This window comes from Antechinus flavipes, chromosome 2, assembly GCF_016432865.1.
Source record: "Antechinus flavipes isolate AdamAnt ecotype Samford, QLD, Australia chromosome 2, AdamAnt_v2, whole genome shotgun sequence".
In the NCBI taxonomy this organism is placed as follows: Eukaryota; Metazoa; Chordata; class Mammalia; order Dasyuromorphia; family Dasyuridae; genus Antechinus; species Antechinus flavipes.
This window is the reverse complement of record NC_067399.1, coordinates 618462369-618479137: the sequence shown is the minus strand read 5'-3', so window position 1 is coordinate 618479137 and position 16769 is coordinate 618462369. Positions and strand designations below refer to the sequence as shown.

The window sequence follows — 16769 nt, the reverse complement described above, 5'->3', positions numbered from 1 at the left end:
ACTTTAAATCATGCTGTGGTACTAGGAGTCTCAGTGGGTACTGGGGTAGGGAGCACATAGTAAAGAGAAATTCACTAGAATGATAAAGGGTTGCTGCCTTGGAAAGTTTAGTTCCCTTCCAAGGAGACTTTATAAGGTATTTTAATGCTTTAGGTGTTTCTGTATTTTTGTATGCAAAAATTTTTGTATGAAGGTTTTGTGCATATGCACTCCCTACAGCGATGGACTACCCTACTCAAATGCATTGTATCCTTGAATGTCTATTTGGGAGCTAACCCACATCTGCGGTCAAACCCAAGCCATATTTAGGGATTAGGCTGATATAGACTGCAAATGGGTTCAATGAGCCTAAGTCTTTCCTTTTTGGGTCAGCCCCCCAAGGCAGATCTAATCTGCTAGCCCAAAGCTTTAAAGGTCCTTGGACCATGGGTATAAAGCTAAGAAACAAGCTTATAAAGATGTTATAATAGCTGTAATCATATAGCAATCATTACATCATGTTTCTGTCCCCATCTGTTGAGACCCCCAAAAAGGAAAAGCCTTAGAGTAATTTTTTCTAAATGTTCTTGCCAAAATCTGTTAGAGCCAACAAGTAGATATTGACTGTTATTTCAGCAGACATCAAGACTTATTGATCCAAGAGATAAATATTGATTAAGGTGAAACTAAGGTCAATACTTGCCTCTTGGGACAATAAATCTTAACGTTCACTAAAACCTGCAGACACTACATATAACAATGTTGTGTACTGCAGGTTTTACCCTGGAATCCTTATAGGGAGTAGAGATCCACACATAGTTTGGTCCAGGGCTCAGCCAATTCTTTCCAATATGATGATACCTCATAAATATTCTTTGCTTTACATAACTGACAAGTTTCAGAAGTTGCATGTAAACCAAATATTTCTAAATAAAATGATAATTTAAATGCATTGAGGCAAATAGTGGTGAAAGAAATCCTCATATAAATCATTTTGTTAAATAAAGAATTTTCTTTAAATTTTAAGACGGGGTGTATCCCTATCTCATTGAATCTAGAAAACATAAGGGATACTCAGGGACCCAATCCCATTACTCATCAGCATGGAAACTTCGTCTTGCTCTGTTTTCAGCTTAGCTGGTTTATCCCTCCTTAGGCAACTGGACTGCCTATACTCCTAGAAGCTTACTCTATTAATACCACACTTAGTGTGGACATTTGATCGTCCTTATCAACTGCATCACAGAATTCCTGAGCTCAAGAGATCCTCTAATCTCAGCCACATTGATATCTGGGATTATAGGCATGTACCATCCCGCTCAGCTAAGAATTTCTTTTTCAGAACATTAGATCAATAAATCTTCTGATTTACTCTCTGTATAAATATTTTCATACATTGAGTTTATTAAAGACAAGTAAATCTCTTAAAGATTTAAGCAAACATACCTGGAACTAGGACCATTAATTCTAAAGATGTCTTTTGGTATTGATCTTAAATAGTAGGGATTTAACATTTCATACTTTCAAAGAAGTCAAAGCTTGTTTCAACCTTAGATGGAGAAGACACAAACAGAAAAAGAGGCAGAGGCAGTGCTATCTGTGGATAGAGGGCTAGATTCAGGGTCACAGTTCAAACCCAATGTCAAAAAGAATCCCATGTGGATGTGGGACAGTTGATGCAATCCATAGGTCTAAGGAAATGGGAGAAGGATCATATATCAGAAGCTAAAGAGAACCACTTTCCTGGAAGGGTAATGATGAAACTAACTGACTGCTGTTTTCTTAATATTTTTAAGCTAAAAACATCATTCACTTCTTTAAAAAAAAAAAAAAAACACTGAAAAGTGGAGGTGAAAAATAAAAGTAAGAATCAAAGGTACTCACCAGGATAACTTTTCTTTGTGGTTTCAGCAACTTTGGTTTGTGGAAAGCATTAGCTATTGGAGCTAAGGAAACAAGAAAATTTGTCAGCCTTACATAGGAGTTGGAGGAAACACGACAGTGATTATTCAAGATCATGTTCTTCTTTTCTTTACTTGGTCAGATATTCATAGGAATAAACAAAATTCTTCATCAAACCATCTCATGCCCCAGTCCACCATTTCAGATAGTTTTATATTCTTAAACATGTCCTTTGGGGATATCAAGGAAGTAAATGAGTGTTTACATCAGAATCCTTCTAGCAGTTCCTTTGTAGCTCCTTCTATAAACCTTCTTTCTCACAAAGGTGATAACTGGAAAGTGAACATCTCCTAGCCTATCAACAACTAGAACTACTGTGAACCAAAGTATTACCTCTGGAATTGCCTATCTATTTCTTTTACATTTGTCTATTTCTTTACTTTCATTAAATTATAATATTGATCTTTCCCCAGAGCATGCTGGAGAAAGTAATACTAATAACTATACCTAATAACTAATAACTTCAATAAAACATAGAACTTTAAACTTTTAAAAATATTTTCCCATACATTATCACAATTGATTTTCACAGCAACCTTCTGGAGAATGTAAAAGATATTATCCCATTTTCTTTTTTTGGTCAAACTCGTGATTTTTTTTTCAATATAGGGAGCTTCCAGCATGGAAACTCCCATTCCTGAATGGGATATCATATCAGCAGTGTGTCTATCCTGAAGAGTTGTCTGGGCCATGAAAATGCCAGAGAATCACAGAATCACAGAGTTCTAGATGAAAAGGCACGTAAGAGTCATCTAGTTAACCTCCTCATTTTAAATATGAGGACACTGAAACACAGAGAAGTTAAATGACTTGTCTAGAGCCATAGTGCCAGAAACAGTCTGAAATAGGATTTGAATCCAGGTCTTTCTAACTCTAAGATCAGCCCTCTGGGTATTGGGCCATTTTAAAAAGATAAGAAAAGTAGGATGCATAGAGATTAAGTCAAGTTGCCCATTATCACAAATGAATTAGATCCAAAACTAAAGCCCAAACCCAGGTGTTGAGTACTTCCTGACCCCCTAGAATCTCTCCATAGTAACCAAGTGTAATTCCTCTAATATATTTAGCACGTGAAAGGTATACTTTAATAAAGTAAAGTAGAATGTTGGGGTTATCTAAGAATTCCAAATTATAAAGAAGTTTCCTTCAACGTCAGTCAGGAAAAGGCAAAAGCATGCTCTAGGACCTCTCCAATATTTAGGCGTTACAGTAGAGCTGAGTACTGGGAAGAAGACGTCATGTCATGAGCTGCGTTATTTAGGCCTTTCCTCTTTGGAGCAAGAAATGGCAATCACTCCATATCTTTGATAAGAAAATCCCACATGGGATCACAGAGAGTTGGACACAACTTAAATGAATGGACAACAACTAATTATTATAGAAAACGTAGTGTAATGTAGTATGGTGGACAAAGTTCTAGAACACCTGGATTCCAACCCTTCTGAAACATAGCAGCTATGTCACCACGGGAAAGTCATTTACACTTTTTGGATAACTCTCCAGGACTGTAAATTAGAGACACATTATGATATGCAGAGCATAAAATTGCAGATCCTTTATAAAGAATTATGTAATTAAGAGTATATTTACAAGTATTATGCAACCACGAACCTCAAAAATAAGTCTTCCGATTTATAAAATTAGTTTCTTAATGCCTCTAGTACCCAACCTCATAAAATTTTCCTGGATATATATGTGTGTGTGTGTGTGTCCACAAATATGTGTGATTATCTATCCCTTTGCAACTTTAAGGACATATGTACATTTCAGCTCTTATTATTATTCTTACTGATATACTGGCATATTCACTATATGCCATCAGTCTATAGATTCTGAATCCCTCCTTTCAATCCAATTCATAAAACATCTATTAGTCAGTGTTTACTATGTGCTCACAGGAAAAATTCCAGACAAAATTTCAGGACTTTTTATGCTTTGAGTTTGTAAAGATTCATGTCCCTCTCAGTACCTTTGGCAGGAACTGCAGGAGGGACATCAGGCTTCTCTTTCCTCTTCTTCATCTTTTTTGGTTGGAGAGGTGACAAGCTTGTTACACTGGTGACTGTCTCACCTGAGCTGTAAAAACAAAGGCTCCTTGTGAAGGGTCTGAACAGTCAGGCAGGAAGGAGAAGCATAGAAAGAGGCAAAATGACTGGGAGGCAAGAAGAATGAGAAAGAGTCAAAGAAATAGAGACAGATGGGGAGATGTGGAGGAGATAGAGAGAAAGGAAGGAGAAAAAAGGGGGGGAGGAAAGAGAGGGAAGGGAAAGACAGAGGAGAGAGAAAGGAGGAGAGAAATAAAAAGATAAAGAAATTAGAGACAGGAAGGTGGAAGAGAGATGTGTGAGAGAGAGAGAGAGAGAGAGAGAGAGAGAGAGAGAGAGAGAGAGAGAGAAAGAGAGAGAGAGAGAGGTGAAAAAGAAGGAAGAAAAATGAGGAAGAGAAAAAGATAAGGAAACAGGCAAGGAGAAAAAGAGAGAAGAAGGAAGAGAAAAGAAGAGAGTAGAGCGAGGAAGGGGAGAAAAGAGGGAAATAAACAAGAGAAAATCAGAGAAAAATAGGAAGGAGAGTAAGACAAAAAGCAATAGAGAAAGACAGGAAGACAGAAAAAAAAGGAGTAAGATAAAAAGTGAGAAAGAAGGAAAAGAAAGGAGAGAGAAAGACAAAGAAATAGAGCTAGGGAGACAGAAGAGAGAGCAGAAGAAGAGAGAAGAGGAAGAAAGAGACAAAGAAACAGGAAGCAAGCTGTTTGCACGTTTCTTTTCCAAGCAGTGTTACGGCACCTGCCCCATTTGTGCTAAAGACCCTAAGGATCCCAGTTATCCCCTCTCTCCCTCCAAGGCAGGTCAGCATCATTCTTAATTTGGGATCTGTCCATGAAATGCAGTCATCATTTTACTCCCTATTTCACCTCTCATGTCCCGCTTTGTGTCTTTTTATAAGAGGTAATATCTGGACTATATGTCTTCACGAAAACTGTCTTAAAAGTACTTAGATTTGCATAGTGCTTCACGAATGGGACTGATTGGATGAAGTATTTCTCAGTATTGAGTCACATGATCCCCGTTTCCAGAGCTGGGACCCTGGGGAGGTCATATGATCTCTGGAGGGATGAACTTTGCTCTCTGGAGAGATGAACTTTGAACTGTGGGATACAAGAAATTGCAGGAAGTGACGTGATCTGTGGGAGGCAACCAACATTGGTGACCATTGGTCAAGAATGGTTACATCCTTTCAGTCTATCCAATGAGAAGGCTCAAATCTTTTGCTTTTAAACCCTGGACAAGCCAGAAGCTGGCTAAATAATACTACTACTAATAATACTCTTTCTTTCATAGGCTTGATGTGTCCAGTAGAATTAAGTCAGCCAAACACTTTTTAAACTGAAAAGATATACAGTAACTATTTGTTAGTCTTGTCATTACCAGGACAGATTCTAAGGTACGATCGCACTAAAGCTCTATTCTTGATACCTTCTTCCAAAACTCTGGGCTTCAGTCAGAACCATTAGAGTGTGAGATGCCCTTAGGCCGGCTTCGAATGTGGGCTCGGGGACAAACTACAACCGGTGAGCCGGGACGGCCAACGGCAGGAAGGTTCCCACCCAGGCTGGCTGCCCAGAGGGCAGGGAGTGAGAGGGAGCGACTCTCCGCGCTAACTCAGCTGCTGAATCAGAGAGCGCCCGCAAGGGTTGGGGCGTGTCCGCAGTGCCAGATTACAGTCACTGTAATAGTGGTCTCGTTATTAGTGAACGAGGAAGCAAAACAGGACAGAAAGTCGCTAGGTTTGAGTGGGAAATTAGGCATGAACAGCACTAACAAGTAAATATTATCAATAGGGCTTAAATCCACAGTCAAGCAAATGTTATATAACGCTATTCATTTTTTCAATAACAAGTTACTGAACATCATTTGTATGTAAACAGCATCCTATTAAGCATAAGTCTCTGAATGAACTAAGTGACTATACTTGTCATTGATTATGCCCTCCAGCTTCTATCAAACTAGCCTGTTGGTCCTTTTCCATTCATACTATCCCAACTCCCGTCGCTACGCCTCAGTCTGTGCCTCCTTCTGGAAGTACCTCTCTTCTGCCTCTTCAACTCCCCAGTGCCCTGCAGTGCCAGCTCCGCTGCCCTTATTGGCACAGCCTTTTGTATTTACTTCTCTCTATCTGCTTATCACTAAAATAGGATGTAAGCTTCTTTGGGATGGAATGGATTTGTTTCTGGCTTGGTGTTCCTAGCACGCAGCACATAGTGGGTACTTCATAAATGTGTGTTGAACAGATTGGAAGCATTAGTTCTGTATTTCTTGTGAAAAGAAATAAAGCAAATGAAAGGAGAAGGGAAAAGAAGTCAAGGCAAAGAAAAGGAAGAAAAGGGAAGGGAAGGGCAAGGAGGGGAAGGGGAGGGGAGGGGAGGGGAAAGGGAGGAAAGGGGAGAGGAAGGAAAGGGGGGAAGGGGAGGGGAAGGGAAGGGGGGGAAGGGGAGGAGAAAGGAAGGGGGGGAAGGGGAGGAGAAGGGAAGTGGGGGAAAGGGAGGGGAGGGGATGGGAGGGGAGGGGAAGGAAAGGGAGGGGAAGGGGAGGGGAAGGAAAGGGGGGAAGGGGAAGGGAAGGAAAGGGGGGAAGGGGAGGGGAAGGAAGGGGGGGAAGGGGAGGAGAAGGGAAGTGGGGGAAAGGGAGGGGAGGGGATGGGAGGGGAGGGGAAGGAAAGGGAGGGGAAGGGGAAGGGAAGGAAAGGGGGGAAGGGGAAGGGAAGGAAAGGGGGGAAGGGGAGGGGAAGGAAGGGGGGGGGGGAAGGAAGGGGGAAGGGGAGGGGAAGGGAAGGAGGGAAGGGGAGAGAAGGGAAGTGGGGGAAAGGGAGGGGAGGGGATGAGAAGGAAGGGAAGGGGGAAGGGGGGGAAGGGGAGGAAGGGAAGGGAAGGAAAGGGGGGAAGGGGAGGGGAAGGAAGGGGGGGAAGGGGAGGGGAAGGGAAGGAAAGGGGGGAAGGGGAAGGAAAGGGGGGAAGGGGAAGGGAAGGGAAGGAAAGGGAGGGGAAGGGAAGGAGAGGGGAAGGGAAGGAGAGGAGTGGAAGGGGAGGGGAGGGGAGGGGAAGGGAAGGAGGGAAGGGGAGGGGAGGGGAAGGGAAGGGGAGGGGAAGGAAAGGGGGGAAGGGGAGGGGAGGGGAAGGAAGAAGGGGAGGGGAGGGGAAGAAGGGGAGGGGAAGGGAAGGGGAGGGGAAGGGAAGGGGAGGGGAGGGGAGGGGAAGGGGAAGGGAAGAGGGGAGGGGAAGGAAAGGGGGGAAGGGGAGGGGAGGGGAAGGGGAAGGGGAGGGGAAGGGAAGGAGGGAAGGGGAGGGGAGGGGAAGGGGAGGGGAAGGGGGGGAAGGGGAGGAGGGAAGGGGAAGGGGAGGGGAAGGAGAGGGGAAGGAGAGGGGTGGGAGGGGAGGGGAAGGGGAGGGGAGGGGAAGGGAAGGGGGGGAAGGGGAGGGGAAGGAAGGAAGGGAAGGGAAGGAGAGGGGAAGGGAAGGAAGGGGAGGGGAGGGGAAGGGAAGGGAGAGGGGAAGGAAGGAGAGGGGTAGGAAGGGGAGGGGAAGGGAAGAGGGGAGGGGAGGGGAAGGAGGGGGAAGGAGAGGGGTGGGAAGGGGAGGGGAGGGGAGGGGAAGGAAGGAGAGGGGTAGGAAGGGGAGGGGAAGGGGAAGGGAAGGGAAGGGGGGGAAGGGAAGGGGGAGGGGAAGGGAAGAGGGGAGGGGAAGGGAGAGGGGGGGAGGGGGAAGGGAAGGAGAAGAGAAGGGAAGGAGAGGGGTGGGAAGGGGAGGGGAGGGGAAGGAGAGGAGAAGGAAGGGAAGGGGAAGGGAAGGGAAGGAGAGGGGAAGGAAGGGAAGGGGAGGGGAAGGGAAGGAGAGGGGAAGGAAGGGGAGGGGTAGGAAGGGAAGGGGAGGGGAAGGGAAGGAGAGGGGTAGGAAGGGAAAAGGAGGGGAAGGGAAGGGGGAGAAGAGGGAGGGAATGGGAGGGAAGGAAGGGGAGGGGAAGGGGAGGGGAAGGGGAGGGGAGGGGAAAGGGAAAGTAAAGAATAAAAGGAAAGGGAAAGGGGAGAGAAGGGAAAGAGAGGGAAGGGAAGGGGAGGATAGCACAGTGGAAGGGGAGGAGAAGAAAAACGGGAGAGGAAAAGAAGGAAAGGACAGCAAAGTTTCCAAGCCCACAGGGCAATTTCCTACCCATTATGACTCTAAGTTGCCTCATCTATAAAATGAGGGAATTTAACTGCATTATCTCTAAGACCTTTTCTAGCTCCAGATCTATGATCCTAAGAAATTTTCATCTGTAAAATGGGGTCACTGGACTAGAAAATGCCGAAAGTCCCATCTAGCTCTAACCAGACTGAGTTCTGATTCTCCAACCACAGAACTCCTATGATTTTTGGTTTTGAGTTTTTGAGTTCTGTTTCCATTCTGAGGCTGTCATGTGCGTATTTGAACACCACAGGGGCATTCAATCCAAACTGTTATCCTCAGTGCATCTTAGTTCCTCCACTGAAACAATAATACTGTGAGCACATTTGGCTGACAAACAACATGTCTTTGTGCCTCGGGTTACCAATAAAAGAAAAGTGAGGGTATTATCTTAGGGTCAAACAGTGTGGTATTATATCTCTGACAGGAAAGAACAAGTTTCTTTGGAGCCAGAAAAACTGCAGAAGTTGGGAAAACATGCACGGATGGAAACTCCCGGAAAATGAGGATGCTTGGTTAGCTGGAGAGCGCTGCTATTTGTGGGTAGCTTATTTTTAAACATCATTGCCTGATGTTTCTCTTTCTCTGGGTTGGGGCAGGGCCAACACACTCCACATCCAGGGGACCTGTATTTGTGTGGTGGACAAAAGCCTTCAGGGATTCCTTCCAAATCTTAAACACTTTCCATCCCAAAAGGATGTCAATTGCTTTGTGCTCTGTTTCTTCACATTCTGAATTAACATTTTTGCTCACTAGACCCTAGTGTACTGTAGAAGTGGGTAACAGTGAATTGTCTCCCATCCCAATAAGTCTTGTTCAACTTCCAGATTCTCAAATGATATTTATAAAAATAGCCATTTTTTTTGGTGTTTTCGGATTTAAAAGATATTTCCCTAAAAATGACAATTTGAACTTTGATAGCTTCAGTACTATACACCATAACATTTTAAAAATGATATATAAAAACATAAACACAGTACAGGTTAGGGCACCGAGCTTGATGTCAGAAAGGTCCAGATTCAAATCTGGTCTCCTATTTAATTTCTTTGTTGCTTTAGGGATACCTCTCTCTACCTCTGTGAATTCCCTTGATTTACTTTAAATGGACTCTAATCTGTTGATGGAGGAAGTGACCACACTCAAGTTTCCATAAAATGGCAAAATCACAAATCCTCTGAATATAAACACTAGTGAGTTTAGGAAATCTATGAGAATAAATCAAATTGAGATTAACCAAAAAACAGAAAATGGGCTAGACTTGGAATCAAGAATCTTGAATTCTGCAACTTCAGGTAATGCAGTTAGCCTGAATCTCAATTTCCTCATCTATAAAATGGGGATAAAACTTATACTTCTAATCTTACAGAGTCATTGAGAGGAAAGCTCTTTGTAAAGTCTTAGAGTGTAGAAATAAGAGCTCTTATGAGTTATTATTTCTTGAGATACTGTGATATGGCAACTACAGAGCTACACTCAGAATTAGGAAGACCTGGGTTCAAGATTATTAAAACGTTTATGGGCTATGTGACTCTGAGCAATCACACAGTATCCCACACAACTCTTTAGCCTATAAATTTCAGAATGGTTGTTTAAATCCTATGGTAAAAGTGTGTCCAAAGTGAATTCTCAATGAAACCATAAATCCAAACCAGAAGTTAGTATTTCTTTGATGAGTAAAATGATGACTTTAATAGTGATGATTTCATGCAAATAGACAAAAATATTCTTTTTATATTTACATCTGGGCTTTCTCCTTTTTATATTTTTAAATTTTTTTTCCAACTCATTTCTCTTCCTTTTTTCTTCTCTAGCCACAATTTATATGTGATACTACTGATGATATTCAGTAATATTCCTCTTACTTTTCTGTTTTAGTGAAAAAATAAAGCAGGCTAAAACCCTAAAGAGAGACAAAAGATTTCTTGATTCCACATTATGGCTGTGATTAGAAGCAAACTACCCAGCAACCTCAAGTCTTCATTGCTCTCATGCCCTTGGTGCGCTGGAATAATGTGAGCCATCTTGACATGAACATTTTAGAGGGGAAAAAAATCCTTTCAATATTTCCCACATCTATGACATGCTCTTATCTCAAACATATTGAAAACAGTGGGAAGAAAGTACAATCAGACTTTTTCAATGTCAGCTTTCTGGTCTACTTTTAAAGGCTTTATTCATAATCTGCTTGCCCACCCCAGCTGCCTTTCACTTGACCTTCAGAAAGGAAGACTCATTACTGAGGAGGATATCTTGAATCCATAAAAATGGCAGAGCTTCTTGGCAGAAATAATAAAAGTCCATTCAGAAATTGTGCCCATACTCAGTAACTCAGCCTCTCAACACTTTTGTGATACTGTTGTCGTCTCCTTTGTAGAGTTTGTGAAATCCTTGTTTCTCGTTTACCACTCATCATCCCTCATAAACTTCTCTTTCTGAACGGGATCTAGCAAAGAAGGATGCTCATACTAGAAGTTCATCACTTCCTGCTTCCTACATGGGGATTAATATCACACCTTGGAAACATCCAAAAGGATTAGATAAAAATTCTTATGCATTGTGCAATGGGAGAGCCCAATTCAGTCCGCTTTGGCAACCCAGACACTGTGTTAACAGCGAGAAAGATGGCAGTCCCTGTTCTGGAGAACTCTGTAATTTATGCAAAAGTATGTTGTTCTCGGGGAATGAAGCATGCATGCAAGCCAGCAAATCCAAAGATACTTCAAAAGGAAAAGGGCACTTATATCCAGCTTATCAGGAAAGGTTTCATGTGGAGGGAGGGAGCTCTGATTCTTAGGAAGTTGGAAGTCAACCTCAATGTAAGAAACAGACCACTTTGTTCTAAGGAAGAATGATGCTATCATGGAGGAGATTTATGGAAACATCATGCCCTGTGGTGGTAAGGAAAAACCAACAGAGCTGTTCACAGATACCACATAGGTTCCCATGGAAGTCTTCTTTTCTGGAACTTTGGGTGATGGGGTTATAATATTCTGAGGAATCTTCATAGAGCATATCTACAACTTCCAGCCCCACCTTCAGTCTGACCTTCCACTCCATTTAGTGAAATGTAATGCTTCCTTGCAAGCATGATTTGTGATGCTCTTAAAGGAACAACTTCTGCTCCTTAATTATATATTGCCTTTCCCTTAAAATCTTTATTCTTTGAATTCTTCCCTACTTCTGTACTGGGTTGACATTGCATTACCTGGAAGGGATAAAGGCCCTTAAATGACTAGCATATTAGCAAAGATTAAATTATTCGATTAATCCAACATGAGCTACTATGATATTGCATAAGGCAATGGTGCTCAGGGAAGGGAACACAAGACATGGAAGTTTAAATGAGAGTAGGGGGAGAAGACAGGATGTAGGCCAGGCTATCGAGAGCCTGTGAGACACAATAAACACTACACCATGTTGGAGAGGATAACCCAAAGAATTAGAAGCTGAGAGCAAATATGTTTGCAGGGCATATGTTTCTGGATACATGCTCAGAACATCATGAGAATAATATTCAGGTCTCTTAGGCAAAGATATGAGTATAGACAATTTTGTTTTAATAGCAAAGGAAAGTAAAACAATTCTAGGCTCCCTGGTTGAAAATAGAAAGAAAATAGTCCTACCTGTTCTGGGGGCATTTCACCAAATAATGTTTCACTGTAAAAGGAAAAACAAAACAAAACAGAAGACTGTAAATAAATGCTATTTCATAACTAAGTGTTTTAGGAGTTACCAGAGATTCTGGGGCTTGGGAAAGCTGCTTGTCTCATTACCACTAGACAGTCACCAGTTTGGGGGTCCTATAGGACCCATTTTGTGCTTACCTCTGGCTTACTGGAAATGGGAGGTGGGGGCCTAGCAAGAATTCCCTGGAACCAATGTAATTGTGCTATTGAAACCCAAGTCAGCAACTGAAAAAGGTCACAAAAATCCACCCAAGCTCTAAGGAACAATTGTATCAATAGGAATTTTCACATAAGGAAAATTATGACCTAGATGAAACTCAGCTGTGATATTATGCATTGTGATATGTGTTCAGTCTATCACCCTCTTCCATAAAGGGGGCATTAGTTATCAAAGAGTTCTGTCACACAGAATACTGTTTCAAAGCACATATCATCTGCACACTAACTGTTTTAGAATTTGCTGATTTCTAACAGACTCAGTAGCACTTTAAGTTATTTATTGGCACTGAGCCTCAATCACATCATCTATAAAATAGGAGGGTTCCGTTAGATTAAGGATTGTTAACCTGGAGCCTGAACTTTAAAAAAATTGTTCTTATTTAGTCATTTTCCAGTCATATTTGACTCTTTATGACCCCATTTGGAGTTTCTTGGCAAAGATTCTAGTCATTTGCTATTTCCTTCTCTAACTTATTTTACAGGTAGGAAATTGAAACAAATAGGGTTAAATGATGTGTCTGAGGCCAGATTTGAACTCAGGAAAATAGGTCCTCCTGATATATAGCTATATTTAACTATAACTGATTCCCTTTAAAATATTGTGAATTTTATTTGATGTACTTGAAAAGATTATCCTGGGAAGTGGGTCCACAGGCTTCACTAGACTACCAGAAGGGTCCTCAACACAATTAATGTTAAGAACTACTGTTCTAAGTAATCACTAGGTCTTTTTGTCCATCTATGAATTCCATGATCTTATTATTTAACACTTTGTAAATTCATTTTATAAGACTTAGGCTGTCATTTTAGCTTGTCAAGACCTTTCTGAATACTAATTCTGACATTCAATGAATTCTCTCTCTGTCTCAGCAACAGGACTCTCACAGAATTGATAGGCATGGTATTTAAATGGAGAAACTAAATGTGAGATAGCAGACATTTCCTTTCCAGTTGAAATTAATCCATTACTCGGTTCTCTTCAGATACGGTTGTTCAATAAGTTGTGAATTCACCTGAGTACACTGTCATTTTGTCTACATTTTTATATATTTTTCTACCAGATCATATGAAGAAACAAATTCCTTGTCAGAGTACAAATACATTTTATCTATGGTATCCTGTAGCAGGGAACAATGGAAAGACTAAAGGATCTTAAGTGGGAGGACCAGTTCACAGCTCTGTTGCTTTTACTTGTGTGACTTTTGATATCTCTAACCCTCAGTTTTTTCATCTATTCAATGAAAGTGCTTGACAAGATGACCGCTGAGGTCTCTTCTAGCTCTCAAACTCTTATCCTTGATCTCCCCATTTAATAATTTTATCCAAAAGAAAATTAGGCTAAGTCAGACATGACTTGTTATTAGTATACCAGGGTTGGCTTCTAATGATCACAGCATTCCTTCTATTTTCAGATAGTTTTCCTTTTAAATCCATTCTAGAATGTGAACAAGATATTCTACGAGAGTGAACCTCAGGCGGAGGAAAAGATGGTGAAGAGTGCATAGAATATTACCTGAGCCTCCCCTAGCTTCCCTCAGAATCAACCCTATAGCAAGCCTCTGCATGGATTCTGCAGAACCCACAAACATTTGGAATGAATATTTTTCCAGCCTAAAATATTTTAGGAGGACTTCAGGAAAGGTCTCTTTCAGTTGGGCAGGGGGAGCATGGCCCAGCACAGAAGTGGCGTGGGGAGGTCTGGTGCATGGAATCTAGTTGGAGTCTCCTAGGTAAAATAAGCAGCATTGGGTACTTGGCCCTAGTTTAGAAGGCCAATAGTAAGAAGACTTGCTGTGAGACCTGCAAAGCAACTACAGAAGGCAATTGGGAGCCCTTGAACCCCAGCACAACAGGGAGGATTTGGCCAGGCCAAGGGGAAGCCTGCAGTACTGGCCCACACAATCAATGAGAAGCCCTTGTCTCCATGGAGAGGAAGGTCGGCATGACCTCCCCTGTGCCCTAAGAGCAGCCTCAACCATTAACAATGACTGTAGAGAACTTCTACGGAGATAGGGGAAACAAGAACACAAAACTATAGCGGTGAGATAGAAGAAAAATGGAGAAAGGAAATGAGAGCTTTGCAGGAGAGCCATGGGAAGTTTGGAAGGAAAAGCCAACACACCTTGAAAAAAGAAGCACAGAACTTCATTGAAGAAAACAATTCCTTTAGGAGAACAATTGGCCAAATCCAAAAGGAGGTAAAAAAGCTAACTGGAGAAAATAATTCATTAAAGAATCAGAATTGGACATATGGAAATAAATGACTCAATGAGAAATCAAGAATCAGTCAAACAAAATTTTAAAAGAGATAAAAAATAGAAGAAAATGTAAAATACCTTATTGAAAAAATAGCTGCCCTAGAAAATAGATCCAGAAGAAAAAATCTTAAGAGTTAGTAAACTACCTGAAATGCACAATGAAAAAAAAAAAACCTATACAACATCTTTCAAGAAATCATCAAGGAAAACTACCCTGATGTTCTAGAATTAGAGTGTAAAAGTCATTGAAAGAATCCACTGATCACCTCCTGAAAGAGATCCCAAAATTAAAACTCCAAGAAATATTGTATCTAAACTCCAGAATTATAAGATCAAGAAGAAAATATTGCAAGCAGTCAGAAATAATTCAAATATTGAGGAACCAAAATCAGGATTACCCAAGACCTAGTAGCTTTCATATTAAAGCATTGATGAACCTGGAATATGAATTCCAGAAGGCAACTTCCCAGCAAAATTAAGCATTATCTTTCAGGGGAAAAGATGGACATTCAATGAAGTAAGAGATTTCATTCATTTCTGATGAAAACATCAGAGTTGTGAACAGAAAATTTGATCTCCAATACAAGATTCAAGAGAAGCATAAAAAGGCAAATAAAGGAAAAAATACGTTTTTCAAAGAGTAAAATGTTTATATCCCTACATGAGAAGAAGATACATGAAACTCTTGAGAACTGTATCTTTGTCAGGGCAATTAGAAGGGGTATAATTTGTAGGTATAGTTATAAATTGATTTTAATGTGATGATATAAAAAAAATTTGGGATGGAAATGGGGATTGTACTGGGAGGAGAGGAAAGTGGAGGTAAAATGAGAGTAAATTGCATCCCATGAAGAGGTACAAAAGATCTGTTATAGTTGAGGAAAAGAAGGGAGGAAGATGAGCATTGTTTGAGCTTTAATCTCATCAGATTAGAGAAAGAGAAAATCAATGAACTGGAAATGCAACTAAAAATGCTAGAAAAAGAACAAATTAAATACTTCCAATTAAATACCAAATTAGAAATTATGAAAATCAAAGAAAAGATTAATAAAAATTGAAAGTAAAAAAATATTGAACTAATAAACAAAAGTAAGGGTTGGTTTTATTTAAAAAAAAAACAATAAAATAAACTTTTGGTTAATTTGATTAGAGAAACGAAAGAAGAAAACCAAAATTACCAGTATAATAAATGAAAAGAGTGAACTTACCACCAATGAAGAAGAAATTAAAGCTATAATTAGAAACTATTTTGCTCAATTTTATGCCAATAAGTCTGATAATCTAAGTGAAATGGATGAATCTCTACAAAAATATAGATTACCCAGGTTAACAAATAAATTGCTTAAATAGTGCCCATTTTAGAAAAAGAAACTGAACAAGTCATTAATGATCTTCCTAAGCCTAAAAAAATCTCCAGGGTCAGATGGCTTTACAAGGGAATTCTGCCATTTACAGAATATTTAATTGCAATATCATATAAACTTCTCAGAAAAATAGGGGAAAAAGGAGTTTTCCCAAATTCCTTTTATGATATAGAAATGGTAGTGATTAACCAAGAAGGACCAAAACAAAGAGAAAATTAAAAACCCAATTCCCCAATGAATATTAAGGCAAAAATCTTAAATAAAATATTAACAAAAAGATTATAGCAACTTTTCTCCAGGATAATACACTATGACCAAGTAGGATTTATATCAGGAATTCAGGGCTGTCATATCAAGAAAACTATCAGCATAATTCATCATATCAATAACCAAACTAACAAGTAATAGGAGTATCTCAATAGTTACAGAAAAAGCATTTGACAAAATGCAATACTTATTCCTATTAAAAATACTAGAGAGCATAGAAATAAATGGAGTTTTCCTGAAAATGATAAGTAGCACCTATCTAACACCATCAGCAAGCATTATATGTAATGGGGATAAACTAGAAGTATTACCAATAAGATCAGAAATGAAAACAAGATTATCCACTATTGCTACTCCTATTCAATATTGTAGTAGAAATGTTAACTTTAGCAATAAGAGAAGAAAAAGAAATTGAAGGATTTAGAGTAGGTAACAAGGTAACAAAAACATTCTTTGCAGATATGATGGTGTACTTAGAGAATCCTAGAGAATCAACTAAAAAACTACTAGAAACAATTAAAATGTCAGCAATTGTGATCACATTAAGTTAAAAAGGTTATGTACAAACAAAACCAATTCATCTAAGATTAGAAGGGAAACAGAAAGCTGGGAAAATTTTTACATCCAAAGCTTCTGATAAAGGCCTCATTTCTAAAATATATAGAGATTTAACTCATACTTATAAGAATACAAGCCATTCCCCAATTGATAAATGGTCAAAGTATATGAACAGACAATTTTCAGATGAAGAAATTAAAACTACTCCTAGCCATATGAAAAGATGCTCTAAATCACTATTGATCAGAGAAATGCAAATTAA

General features: G+C 40.1%; 1 protein-coding gene across 1 annotated transcript in view; it reads right to left on the bottom strand.

Moving 5' to 3' along the window:
• Positions 1-16769, bottom strand: part of VSTM4 (V-set and transmembrane domain containing 4) — a 150051-nt gene that overhangs the window by 29991 nt on the left and 103291 nt on the right. Inside the window, exons 5-7 of the mRNA XM_051981892.1 lie at positions 11779-11812; positions 3911-4017; positions 1864-1925 (exon numbers count right to left, since the gene is read on the bottom strand). Of these exons, the coding sequence (XP_051837852.1) occupies positions 1864-1925; positions 3911-4017; positions 11779-11812 (203 nt within the window). The remainder of the gene's footprint in view (positions 1-1863; positions 1926-3910; positions 4018-11778; positions 11813-16769) is intronic.